Here is a 14,468-nt window from a genome sequence, read left to right as displayed (position 1 = left end):
AAAAAAATCAGCCCACACTGCAGTATATAACATTTTTTTTATGGTTAAAAAAACATTTAAAACGAAAAAGAGTCATAAATTGTATTTAACGCACACTTCATCATTTATCACTATGCCACGCTAGAGAATACCACACCATGGTACATCATTCCATGCAGCTTCCTGCCGTGCGGTGCCATGTTGCGCCGAGCTGCTCCTCAAGCGAAATTATAGAATATAAAAACGGAATGGTCTGGTCGCTTGTGGATTTTTTGTGGCGTATTAAATGTATTTCAATTTTCAGTTGTGTTTTGGTTACATTACCGAAATATTCTTTATTTTTTTTTTGTATTATATTGCGATCAGATAAAACTTTCAAAACAAAGTTACTTTTACTGAAAAGTAAGACTGTCTGTTTAGAATATCAGTGATCTTCGTTTTTTTTTTCTTATCAAAATAGGTGTAATTTTCAACTGTGATTGTATTTACAATCTATATTTATACTGATTGTGTTAGATATAAATACACCTTATCAGACTATGTTATGTCTTCTATTTTAAATGAAATGTTTTCTTTATGATCTGATAGGATAGATTTGTTTATTACGATAAATCTGTTGAGATTCACTTAAAGCTCGATTGTTCGATTGTTCAACATTATACAACTCCAAAAAATTTAATACCATGAATGTTAAATGTAATCCTTAATGTTTTTCAAGAAAACATCTTGCAACAAAATAAAATCTAGAAAGATCAAACATCTTGCAACAAAATAAAATCAAGGAAGATCTTCTAACATATGCGCTAGACAATGACAGAGCATGCATATGTGAAACTATTTTTACTTATAAATTACAGCTGCAGCAGTAATCATTGAGGGAAAAAATCAATCTCCTAGCATGGTTTCCTAAACATCAATAACCCTTTATCAAACCCACCTCTCACTCAGTATTCAATAATTCTGCACATGAGGAGTTCAACAACTTTTAACATAATGCCTCAGTTATCTTCCTTAAGTACTGGTTTGCTTATTCACCTTACTATTGGGCTGCGATGTTCCTGTAGTTAGCAAAAAAAAGTTCACAACTGATATCTGTTCCCAAATCAATGTGCCAGAGAAGTCGAAATCGAGTTTAGGAATACATTTGGGCTAAGCGTAGTGTTATAAATTTGTGCGTTTAATTCAGTTTGTCAAGCAAATTCATTCATTTTGAGTAAGTTTAACCCTAAGATAATTATATAAATTTTTACACAGCCTCAAAATATGTGATATTCGTTAGCTTTAGTTGTAGTTCACATCAAAATCTTAAACTATTCGTTTTTGAAACCTGTCAAGTTTTAGCTTTATATCCTAATATACCTACTTGCTAGTATATTATGGAAAACCATGAGCTGCATCCATAAATTATTGGTAGTAAAATTGAAGAATAAGCTAATACGCGCCTCTTATGTAGAAAACTTAACACAACGCCAACTATCAACAATTGCTACCATTACGGTACGACAAAATTTCTCAAGAAGCATACTGTTATACTGTGCACGGGATGCAGAATCCGGCAAACCAAAAACCAAACCAACAATTGCAGCAGCAGCAGCAGCTCCATTACCCGTTAACGGCTGCAGCGAAGCCCGCGTGTTCCTCAAAACAAAAGCACAATGCGCAAGGAATAAATTTTTCTTTGTTCCCCACTTGTGTGTTTATGAAGCTGTTTAAGGGAAATTCCTCTTCTGTGTATCTATGTGAATGCAGCATTGCTTGTGTATGTGCGTTATCCGCGTACACTTCGTTTGTATGTTAAATATATGGTTGGCTTGTGTACATTCGTTAGCACACAAGTTTAATTTTTGTTGCACTAAAAATCCACTCAACCGCATAAACAGAGAATAGAGGATGCACCCCCATGAAATATAGTTTCAATGGAAGTAGCAGTTGCCTCTATACAGTACCGTGTTTGCTCAGTTTTCTTTTTTTGTTTTTGTTCTATTTTATACTACGACAGGTTGAATGTTAATTTATTAAATTTTTTCACTGTGTATGTATGCTCATTATTTCTAATTTTTCTCCTACATTTTTCCACAAAGTGTGAACTTTCGTTACCTATACTAAAAGTTAGTCCAGTAGTACTATATAGATCGAGCACAGAGACCGAGACCGAGACGGAGTACTGTTGTCTCCTACTGTGCAACAAACACATTTCACCACATGCAGCATCTGCTGCTGTTGCGGATGTTGCTGATGTTTTGTGCTTCTATGTAAATGTGCTTAAAGAGCCTTGTATATATTTTTATTTAAGTCCTTAGTCGTTCTTTTAGGGTTTTTATTTATTTATTTATTTTTTTTTTTGGGTCGAATAAGTTGGTCATTAATTTCGTATAAGCGAGGATATTAAATGGTGTGGTTTTCGCATTATATTTTAATGGTTAGTTATTTACTGGAAGAAAGTGCAAAGTGCAATACTACAGCTTTGGTGAAGTCAAAAATTTAAAACTAAGCTGTAGCTTATGTTTCCACTCTTTCTTTGACTTAAAAGCGCAATTAAATGTAATAATAAATCTTGTTATAACCTGTATTGAGAGTGCCGAGTGTTATACACAGTAATCCCCCCAAATAACGCGGTAGATTGGTTCCGTGTTATAGGAAGTATTCCCGTTTACCCCGTATACACACGTGCAAAGGTACGCAAAGCTAATTATGAACTGTACAAATCTTCGTGTTATACGGAGGATTGAAATCACGTAACATGAAAACGCGTTGTAAGGGTACCGCGTTATAGAAGAAATTACTGTATATACATATATATAACATATTGATTGTCTAAGAAGACGGTTAAATCCGGCAAGGATCTATGTCGCTGCCAATTAACATATGCTAATATATGACTTTTGTAAAATACAATTAAAGTTTCCAAAGCTTATTAGTTAAATATCTGAAATATATTTTAATAAAAATTCTTATTTTTCAGGGTGTTGTTGCTTTCAGTTCACAAGGCGATCGTATCGCCTTAACACAAATCGAACAAATGGTTAATGGAAAATATGAAAAACTCGGTTATTATGACACTCAGCTGGATAATTTGACGTGGTTGAATATGGAACAATGGATAGGAGGGAAGGTAGGTTAAAAATTAAAAGATATTATTTATATATCTTTTAATATTATTTATTTTTATTTATTGTTTATTAATGGTTGTTTTTGAGCAATTGACCAATTAGCCCGTTTCAAAATAAAAATAATAAATAAAATATTATTTAAAAATGCTTAATTTTACACGCTAGCGTTACAAAGAACAAAAGTAGGTAGGCAGAACTGATTGTAGAGACCTATTAACCTAACAGACTTTAATTATACCAAATTAAATTCCTTGAAATCGGTGAACGAAAGTAATATTAAGAAGAAGTTCAACCCAATATCAGTTTTACTTTTTTTGTTTATCAATCAGTCCAGATAGCTAAACAGATGATACAACCAGTGTATGTTAAATATTGGCTAGAAAAATACAATATTTACAATTTTCAAATTCTTCTGCATAAAGGAAGAACCACCAAAAGAAAGGGGTCAAAAAAAGAAATGCTTGCTCTAATAGGCGACAAAATTCTAGTAGGTATACTCCATTACAATCTTAAGTATAAATAGTGATACGTGAATTTTAATTACTTTCATAATTCATATTTGAGTAATTCATAATTAGGTATGAATCTTGTACCACGGACACCAGTTTTGGCTGTCCTGCTCAATTAAGTTTGTCTCCTTTAATAAAAGTATCGTAGTGGCTAGGGTGAGTAAGAATAATTGTGTTCATTACTTTCAATCAATATGGAATTGCATTTTACAACTGGGTGATATGCTCCTAAGTACAGCAGAGGTGTTATAAAGGTCCCAAAAATTATAGCTTTAATAAATGCCGGCAGAATTCTTTAATATTCTAATCATAGCATTTATCGTGACAGGTCATCACTATAAAAAGCTAATAACTCTGTATAAAATAAGTAAAGGTTGTGAGCTAGGAATTAATTCAAACGTGTTCAAATCACAATTACTTAACCATCTCATTCCCAAATTGATTCATTTTTGATTTTAGCATGTTGAGTATCTGTTAATTACTATATTATTTTAATTTCCCATTTTAATTAAATAGCAAATACAGCTGAAAAGTCTCTGGACCTTTAAAAAATTCAGAAAATACGAATTTGATCTTAATGCTCCTTATTGTTAAACTTTAGTTATTGAAGGTCAAAGGTAAAGTACTTTTTTTGATACTCCTTAAGTTCTTAAAAGCGTAAATCCTATAAAATTTAGTAACGATTCTGCAAACTTCTATATACTTTAAATATTATTCAATCAGTGATATCAAATTATTTATTCGACTGTCTAATATAGTTTTATTTAAGCTGATCAAATCCTTAAAAAGGCCTGTTCTTCTTTTGGCAATAGTGGACTTATTTACGATATAAGCTAAGACTTTGTTTGTCCTCCAATGGCTGCCAACTCACTCACTCAACTCCTAACTCAAACGGTACGATTAGTCTGAACACAGTCTGTAAAATATCCACGATAAATATAGTGTTGTAACTTTTTTTAATTACAAATTTTCTACTACCATTCCATGAAGGAAGAACTGAATTTAAAGTGTGGTAAAAATAAGTTACTTAAAATTAATGGAGATGATTCGAAATTAATTAGTGGATTTATTGAGGACCTCAAGTTAAAACTAAACTTTTGACAAGTATATTACGAAATTTTTTTCAGTCAAAAGTTAATACTATGCACTTTGCAATCAATTAATTTTACTTCAAACGTATTTGCTTCTTTGAGCGATTTCAAACGATAGTTGACCATATTAGTACTCAAAATATCATATGGCTTTGAACCAGGCCATATACTATCAGTAAACTTAAAATGTGTACTACGTCATAGATATATTTTAAATCCTAAACAAATGTGGTGCTTTGTAATGTCTACTGCGGAGAAATTTAAAATAGTGCTATAAAGCCATAAAGGTTAATAGTAAATAATTTAACATATTGTCCGGTATCCCTCAAATCGAGTTCCCACCTGCAAAGATAATAAGACATTGATTACCTGCAATTTCGATCACTTAGTAGCACAATCGTCTCCACAGTCAACAGATTTAAAAGCGTTCAACTTTGTACTCTTGTAAATGAACACTGTGTAGACCAAAGTTAGCACTAAATAAGACTACTCTGTTGATATACTCAGAATGATAGCATTTATTCGTAAATGGATGAAGATTCAGCAGGTTTGGATTTACCATGCGATTTGTTCAAAAGCCACTGTTTAGTTGAGGAGCGACTATATCGAACATTCGAAGAGAGAATTCGTAAAAATTTATTCTTTTCCATAACATTGTATCTTTTAAGTGTTAAATAAAATTTAACAGTATAGAAGGCTCGAACAGTATAGTAAAAATGACTATTACCTAAAACTATAATTAAGTTTTATGTGTAGAAAAATAGCTTGTAAAAGCTCTAATTTAGTATATTAAATAAAAAGTGCAAATAATGTCTACATGTTAAGAGATATTGTATTAGGAACTTAACTGTAATAGACTAAGTGAAAGAAACTTTTAATTCGAGCAATATCAACAAATATTAATGCCGTACGAACGCTTCACGAAAAAAAAACCATAAGAGCAACACCATCGACACATAAACTTTCGCAACTACAAGAAATTCTCGGACGTCCTAGAATAAGTACACTTGAAGATATCATTTAATGTGATTTTAAATCAATTTAAAATAAATCCGTTTAGCGAGTAACTCACTTATCCCTACTATCGACTAGTAATCAATATTTTTTTACCTGTCAAAAGGAAAATCTACAGTGCAGTGTTGAAGTAGAAACCAATTCACGCTTAGTAAAGGTATCGCTTCGATTTCTACAGTCTCATATTTACCAAGAAAATATGGACACAAATACCACGGTAGGGTAAGGTAAAAAATTGCACAACATGAAAGAATTAAGTACTGTACTTATGAAATAAGACGGCAAAATGAAAGCGTAAATCCAAAGGGAACTTTTACTTATACCAGACCAAGAGCTTGGATGAGGCACGGTTTTAAACTGGAATACATAGGAGTACAGTGCACTTTGGTCTTTGAATGTTGTAAAGGAAAGAAAAATGAAAGAACATCAAATAAAACGAAATGTTTATGTGTAAGTATGTCTCTTCCACTTCTGGGATGTATGTGCATTTATGTGTTGGCTGCTTCCGTTACTATTTCAACAGCTGTTGAAATCGATGATTTATTTCAAGTGGTTCACTGTATCAAAGGCAAATACTTGGTGATATGGCAGAGCATATGTCAGTAGTACTCGTAAAAGCAATTGGACTTGGGACTGGGAACTAGGCAATCGACACTGTGGCATGCATGTGGTATTTGTTTTTATTGCTCGCATATAGGGAAATGCACTCTTGCGTTTATTTGTGTGTGTTCATTTCCTATTTAAGTTAAAACTGAAACAAGTTGACTTAAGTAAGCACAAAAAATACCAACCCAGATCTACAAAAAAAAATAAATAAAAAAAAATTAAGAATAACTCAGGATAAATATAACGTTTAGTGCAATTTTATCGTTTGCCATAGCATACCAAAAGCCCAAACGACTCACAAAAGTGCAATTTGAATAATTTCAAAATAGAAACGTTGATGCTCCAATACATTTTGACCATTAGAATAATTTAGATTCTGCTTTTGAGCACAAAGAACTGGCAAATTTTTAAAGAGTTTCTTAAAAGAATTCTTGAATTAATGTAAATGCTTTCTGATGTACGCTCCACTAAAAACACAAGAGTGAAACAAACACTTAAAAGGAAAGTATTTGCAGTAAATATCGTTAAAATAGGTAGATTTGAACAGCAAATTTTGATATGAAAGATATACACATATTGATTGAAATAATATTAATAGCAAAAAAAATATTTGATAAAAATATAATAATCCTTATTCTTTCAATTGCCAACCTTTTACTAATTTGCACTCATAAATATTCAATAACAGAGTTCTGTACCAGAATTACGTTACAGAACTTATCTTTCTAAAGTAGTTGATTACTACTAGTAGCTTTCAATGAATTAATAAAACTGCTTTTCACCAACAATCATCTTGATATTTACTTTATCTTGCCATTGACTCACATAATTCAGTTAAGTTTACTGCACTACTATTAGTGTGAACAGTATTTTATATATTATTCTCATTATGATATATCTTATGCTACAGATACTCAAACATTCAAACATAAACAGATACTCAACATTCTAACTGAATCCCATTCTAATATTTCACTAAAATATTCCACACTTTGTGAGGAAGTAGAAAACATTACAAATTACAAAGAGGTGGTGAGCTGTAATTCAAGTTTCTTACAACGTCAGACTCAAGAAGTTTTGGATTGAGTTTTGAGAAGACGAAACAAAAGCATAAAAAAGGTTTCATGACGTCATCATCTTTAGCACCAACTGGAAGTAAGCTATTGTTCGTAAGATCAATATTAAAAACATATTTGGGTCAAGCGATATTGTCAGTGAATGCACCCATTAGTAATCTACAGTCATAAAGAAACCGATGGCGTTTCCAGTGATTTCGGAATAATCTTAATGCAATATTTCTTGTCGCTTTTTATTGAAAGAGTATCTTTATCTAATATATTAGTTTATTATGACCTATCAAACAAACTGCAATGTTCTGATAATTTTATTATAATATTTTAAAAACACAGAACTTGCATTATTCTCTACGATTATTCATGTTTAGTATTCTATTAAAATGAATGTAGCATTAATTAATTGTAGTTCTTTCAATATATTAAAACTTGTATATATATATTACTTAATTTAATGAAAATATTATTTACGTTTCTGAAGTGATTATGTACATGTGTATTTTCTGACTCAGTGTTAATTTTATGTGCTGGACGATTGATGTATAAGAGATCAACTATATCTGGTATTCACCAGATAAGAGGAGCTCGTATGATTGAATACATTCAATATCTAATACAAACCAACCGATAGTTAAATATAAATTAATTTCTATAATTTTTTTTACTAAAACAGCCTGCATTAATTTCAATCTTATAAACAAGTTAATAAAAAGCTATCTTTTCTGAAGTATCATTTTAAATAAGGAAATGAACTTATAAACAAAACTATAATAACTGAAAGTTTTTACATATGTCTACATATGCCAAAGATATTATATGGCAATTAGACAGTAAGTAAGTAATTAGAACAGCAAAATAGAATTTAAAACCAAATATAAAATTAGCCATATATTTTTCTTTCAGAGTAGCAAAAAAATATTCACAACTTAGGAAAGTAAGCATATAAAGCAACAATAATGCTCTTAAAATCTTCAGAGTTATGTTATACTCGCAAACAATTTAAAGTCTTAAGTTTCAGTGCAGCCAAATTCAAAAATCAGTCTATTGTGAATGTTCACTGGAAATATGTTCCAAAATAAAGGCATGCAACAAATAATGCCTCTACATACAGAATACAAAATAAAATATAATTAATTAATTCAATTATTTTACAGCTCGTTTATGACTTCGTCAATAAATGTCAAGTATGGCTTTGATTTAGTTGGGTAATGAACGCTGACTCTGACCTTCAAATTTGGCAGGGCACAAGTTCGATTCCTGAGGATAGTTTTTTTGAATATATAGTAAAATTTGAAATACTTTAAAAGTGATGTCAATTTGTTTCAACCACACTTAATGCTGTTTATTTTATGCTTTCAAATCTCTAAATTTTACTAACATAATTAACACAATATACAAAAACGTACACTCAGAAAAATCATTTGGTTGATTTTATCAGATTTTAACTAAATCTCAGGTCAAAATATTCTTACTCGACTCATCAGGTTGGTTTTACCATACCACATTTTGGGTTTTCATATCTTCTTTACCATATGAGCTAAAATTTTTCTATTAAAATTACCAGGTCAAATTAACTTGTGTGTAATTACATCATATTTTTGTGAGTGTATAACATATCATAACAATATGACTGACTATATGCCGTACTGACTATATTAACACTCATCTAGTCAGACTCATAAATGTTACCTAAATACAAGCCTGGACCAGAATAGCTAATAGTAAAGACCAATTAATCAATATTTTGCATCCTTTGTTTCTAATAGAAATTATTACAGCTTTAAAAATCATAAAATTAGTGTTAAAATGCAACTAATATTGTAAGGAAATAAGTTTACATAGCAGTCTTACTATAACATAACTACAATTACAACACAGTTACTATACCAGTAAATACATTTTTAACCAGTGATTTATCGATGTCTATATAAAATGATATATTTGTTGATTTAAAAATATCTTTGAGATAATATTTTAAATAAGAATTTTTGTATTAATTTACAAAAGTAAAATTCCTTTAGATAGTCTCTCATACATACACAACATATCATGTATATATGGTAGAATTTATATCGTTTTTGTATACTTTAGCGATTCATAATTACAATATTTAAAAATATAAGAGAAATTTGTGAGAAAGTTGACATAATAAAACTTATTTTCTTACATTGAAACCATCATTGTAGAAGCTATTAAAGAGTTTTTACATTAACATAAAATCAATTTAAAGACCATTTCAAACCGAATCACTGCAGCAGAGAGTAAAAAGTGAACTTTTAATATCATCTAAATAACAAAAAAATAAAATAAGTTTCCAAATAAAATAAAAAAATAATAGAAAACAAAGCGCAATAAAATAAAAAATCATTTCACGAGACAAAAAATGATATAAAAAACACAAAAAAAGAGGAAATAAAAATATTGCCAGACAGTGAATTGCTTTGTTTTCTAGTTCGCAATGTATAGATAAAAAAACTAAAATCTGGTAAAACTTCGGGTTAAAGTAATTCAAATCTCTGGTGTCCATTTATATTGTACAAATAGTTCAGCAATTAGAGCTGCAGTGCACCGAGATATTTCGCCAACAATCATTAAAGTGGTTTTTACAGCGTTGATTGAACTTTTCAATATTTTTGTATTAAATTTCTGCTACGAGCAATTTGCAACATTTATCTATCAGTATTCACTTTTGCATTTGTGCTCTCCTGATATATTATATCTTAAAGCTAAATAGAGAATTTGTTCAAACTCTTATAAACAGATTAAATTATAAAATTTTATTCAGTAATATTTATGTTTATAACTCTCTTAACGAAGAAACTTCGCTATCCAATTAAGTGAATATTCATGGAATAATCGCTTGACGATAGACGGTTTTACAAATCATAATTACAGAAATCTATAAAAAAATTCAGTTTAAACTTAAGTACACACTACTTAGTAAGTTCCCAGTCTAATCGTCTGCTAATACCACATACAATACTGTATAGACTCGCAGTTCACCTGAACAATAAGTCAAGAAATTGTTGCTTTTCCACACTACTACATAATTCAGCAAAAACAAATTTATTTTAAATATTATATTAAAGTTTTTAATACTACTAGCATTAAACTTAATATTTATAAATGTCAAATAATAAACAAAAGAATTATAAATTATTTTTTTTAAATAAATATAAAGTTACATATAATTCTTCTATTGTTCATTATTTAACATGTATAAATATCTATTGCAATATTAGTATAGATTGAATGTTTTAATATTAATTTTTAAAAGTTGTTCAAACTTATGTGAGAAGTATTTCATTATATCATCATACAATTAAATCTAATTTTTAAAAAGAATTTTGCAGTATATTCTTATTACTGTAATACAGAATTCTATCCTACATTAATAAAATAATAATAATTGAACAATTACTAACAACCACCACTTAATCTTTAACAATAACCAAAATTAAAATATTAATACAACAACAAAATATAATATAGTAAAATAGTTAACAAAATTGACATCTAATTACAATAACAAAACAAGAGCGTATATTAATTACATTTCTTGGATATAAAAGACTCTTCGAAAATGCAATCTGGAGAATCAGCAATGGAATTGGTATTCAGATCTTTCACCGCAACAAAGACCAGAGAACGATATAATCATATATAAACCACTATAATACAAGTTAAGATGATTGAAGGAACACCAAGAACTAACCAATCATCGCATTAACCATCACAAACTCGTACAGAAAAGGTTTTGGAAGAACGATTACTCAACCAGAACAAGAACCACAGTCACATCAAGGAAAAGTTAGTTACACATACCAGAATGATAAAGTAAACAGTACTCTGAATCTAGCTAGAGAATGTTGTATTGGAATTCAGAATCTTTCTTTTGATTTGCTCTCTAAATTTTACAAAATAATTTTCAAAAAATTATTTTTCTGTATTGGTTTGACTTCTTAATTGAAATCGCTATTATATTTTGGGCGAGTTTGGGAAATGGCGCATAACTTTAGAAATTTTTATTCGATGTTTATAGTTTAGCCATTCAAAACGTTGGTATTTAAAAAGCCTTTAACATCACTTAAAACAAGCAATTTTTTTTACTATTTCTGCGGGATTCCCATTGCATAAAAAATCGAAAAAGTTGAAAAAAGGCATAAAAAAATTGGCGTTACGGTGCTTAAAATATTTGTACAAGTTTCACCATTAATTGAAGACACGGTAACTATGTATGAGTCAAACTTTTAGAAATCGAACGGATGTTGGCAAAAAATGACCTCATCACCTCTGATTTGGCTGAAATTTTTTGATGAGCTTCTTTCATAAATTGCGAAGACCCGTATCTCAAGAAAAAATTTTGAAATTTTTGTAGATACATTTTTTAACGACCATAAATAATAGAAACTTGAAATTTGTTGTTTTAAAAATAATTAATTTTAAAGTTCAATTAAGCAATTAGTTAAGCAATAGTTTAAATAATTAAAATTGTCCTGGCTATATTGAAGTATTAATATTAACTGTTAAATTTCAAAAGAAAAATTTTTCAAATGTATCCCGAGAATTTGAACTTTTTATATTTTATTTAAATTTAGTGTTAAATTTTACTAGAAAATAAAAATATTCAGGATGGGATTATTTTTTTAAATTTTTTAAAAATTTTTTCCCTCGTAAAATACATCAAACACATGTGTACTATAATTACGATGAATGAAATTTCAAAAATTATTCTTAAATATTATTTTTAATTTCAATTTGTAATAAAATTGTGCATAAAACTCAAAAATTTCAGGACGATATTGTCTTTAGAAGTACTTTTAAAAAATTAATCCCTCTTAACCTCGTACCAAACAGATACAAACGATTTTTCACTAAACAATAAAAAAGGGGAACATAATTTATTTTTAATTCATATTAGCCAATAATTTCTACTTAAAAAATAAACATTTTCTATGTGGTATTGTTTTAAGAAGTTTATAAACTTTAGTTTTTTATATAGTTCTTTATATAAATTAATTTTTTAAACTAATTTATCAGGCGTCCTACGCGTCACTCATACGCACCATACATAATACCATTGTCACTTCTTTTTATTACCTATTTTTATTATAAATTAATAATTATAATTATTATATTATTATTATTATAATTACTTAGTACATCTTTGTAAGAGAACGCATATTCATGATCAATTATGGTGATCTTAAACCAGAATAATGTATGAATTATTAATAAAGAAATGAAGAGTTAATTACGCTTGATACACAAAGGGAAGATAACGTGTTCTTATTTAACTCCGATTCTGACAGATTCTAATTCTAAATCAATTTTCCACAAAAGGAGACACAAAAATTTTTACTTTTTATTTCTGAATTGAATTTATCACTAAATTCTACATAAAAATGAAACTTTTTGAGACGTTAACACTTATAAATTGCATTTTTTTTAAATAAATTAATTTGGAGACATCTGAATTTTTAAGTTGTCTAATGTTTTTTAAGAAACGCGATGTACTACTTTCAAAAAGGTTAATTACGAAACGCCTTGTGACCTTTTTTCTTATATTGATGGATCAGGAAATTAAAAAGCTGCAGCACATAATTAAACCTACCTTTTTTGGTGAAGTGTTTTTCTATTGTAATTGGAAAAATTTCTGCCGTAAGGAATGAAGCAGTGGTATTTTAATATGCCCTTAACTGATTTTGCTTATTTCCTTCAGGTTTGTAACGCTCTAATGTTGAGAAATGGCACACAATATATGGGTAACTTTGTTTAGCCCAGTTAAGTAACTCCGGTGTTTAGATTGGATTAAGTATTCGTTAAACACTTACTCTTGCAGCATACCTCTTTAAGGCTCCAGCTAAGTCGTCGCATGATCTTCTACCGTGTGAACTTGGAAAAAGCATCATTCTGCCCCTAAATCAAAGTGAGCTTTGTGTAGAGTTAAATTAATAAAATTTTGTTTATTTTTATATTGTGAACTTGATTCATCGGAAAAATAATTAATTTTTCATAATAATTTGGTCGCATATTTTTCAAATACATGGACAGATATGCAGACAAAAGTTTTACATGTAGTTATATATTTTCATCATGGTAGTATATTGCAAACGGATAAATTGTTGCCTGATCATTATACTACTGAATGTCTTGCACAGAGTTTAGAATCAGAAAAGAAGAAGAATAATGCATACGCTTTCTACTGAGTTGTTTATGGTATTCTTCAAAAACTCTGCATGTTTTGCAACGATAAAGGAAATGCAACAGCAATTTGTCTCAAACTCCCGTTAAGAATTGCATATATAGAGATGTCAAACTATTACTGGAGATCTCAAAGTTTTTAATATGGCTCTGTCTTGATAAACGCATTGTTTATATGTAACTGTTTCGTCGTCAAAGATCTCCAAAACTTTTTGATTGATGTTTTCAGTTCCCCGATATTTGGCGCAACTTCTTAAAAAAACAATATGTGCGTTTAGTATGCAGAATCATGCGATGTAGGCAATCTTTATAGGCATTTATCGGCTATATAGTACATGCAGTACGTGCTTCTATATTTACTTCATCTATCATCAATTTCACGTTTTCGTATATGGACCATGAACAAACTGAATGTGTGCCTCTTGCTTCTGTAAAAACGCAATGCTGTGGTTGTGAAAATGCTAAGTTAGAGAAACCACATACGAGGTCTAGACGGTTTATTTTGTTATTAGTAGGCAGCATTTGCAGATTACTTAGAACAAGCCAGTTTTGCATATATGTCATTTTTCTATCAATTTATACGGATAAGCAGTTTTTATTCCCAGGCATTATTTGACTTTTTTCATCATATCTGTGAACATTGAAAACTGCGTCGGTTACATGTCTTCCTAACAACCGATGGTAATCATATGCTTTGTAGCATTTGAGAAATGAGTCGTGACTATTTGATAAAACCAATGATGTATTACACTCAATATTTTATTTTCATAGATCTATCTGGTGTGCAATTTTTTCTGTAGATTCTTAAAAATTAAAGCGGGTGATCTTCCTCATCGCTTTGTTGGAATCATCGGAACATTGAAAATCTTAAATTTGTGATTT

The 14,468-nt window shown here is 29.6% G+C and overlaps 1 protein-coding gene across 1 annotated transcript in view; it reads left to right on the top strand.

The window, feature by feature from the left end:
- Window positions 1-14,468, top strand: part of LOC119690043 (gamma-aminobutyric acid type B receptor subunit 1) — a 113,181-nt gene that overhangs the window by 40,978 nt on the left and 57,735 nt on the right. Inside the window, exon 4 of the mRNA XM_038105025.1 lies at window positions 2,942-3,091. Coding sequence (XP_037960953.1) covers window positions 2,942-3,091 — 150 coding nt within the window. The remainder of the gene's footprint in view (window positions 1-2,941; window positions 3,092-14,468) is intronic.

The sequence above is a fragment of the Teleopsis dalmanni genome, chromosome X (assembly GCF_002237135.1).
Source record: "Teleopsis dalmanni isolate 2A chromosome X, ASM223713v2, whole genome shotgun sequence".
NCBI lineage: Eukaryota > Metazoa > Arthropoda > Insecta > Diptera > Diopsidae > Teleopsis > Teleopsis dalmanni.
This window is presented reverse-complemented; position numbering and strand designations above follow the sequence as displayed.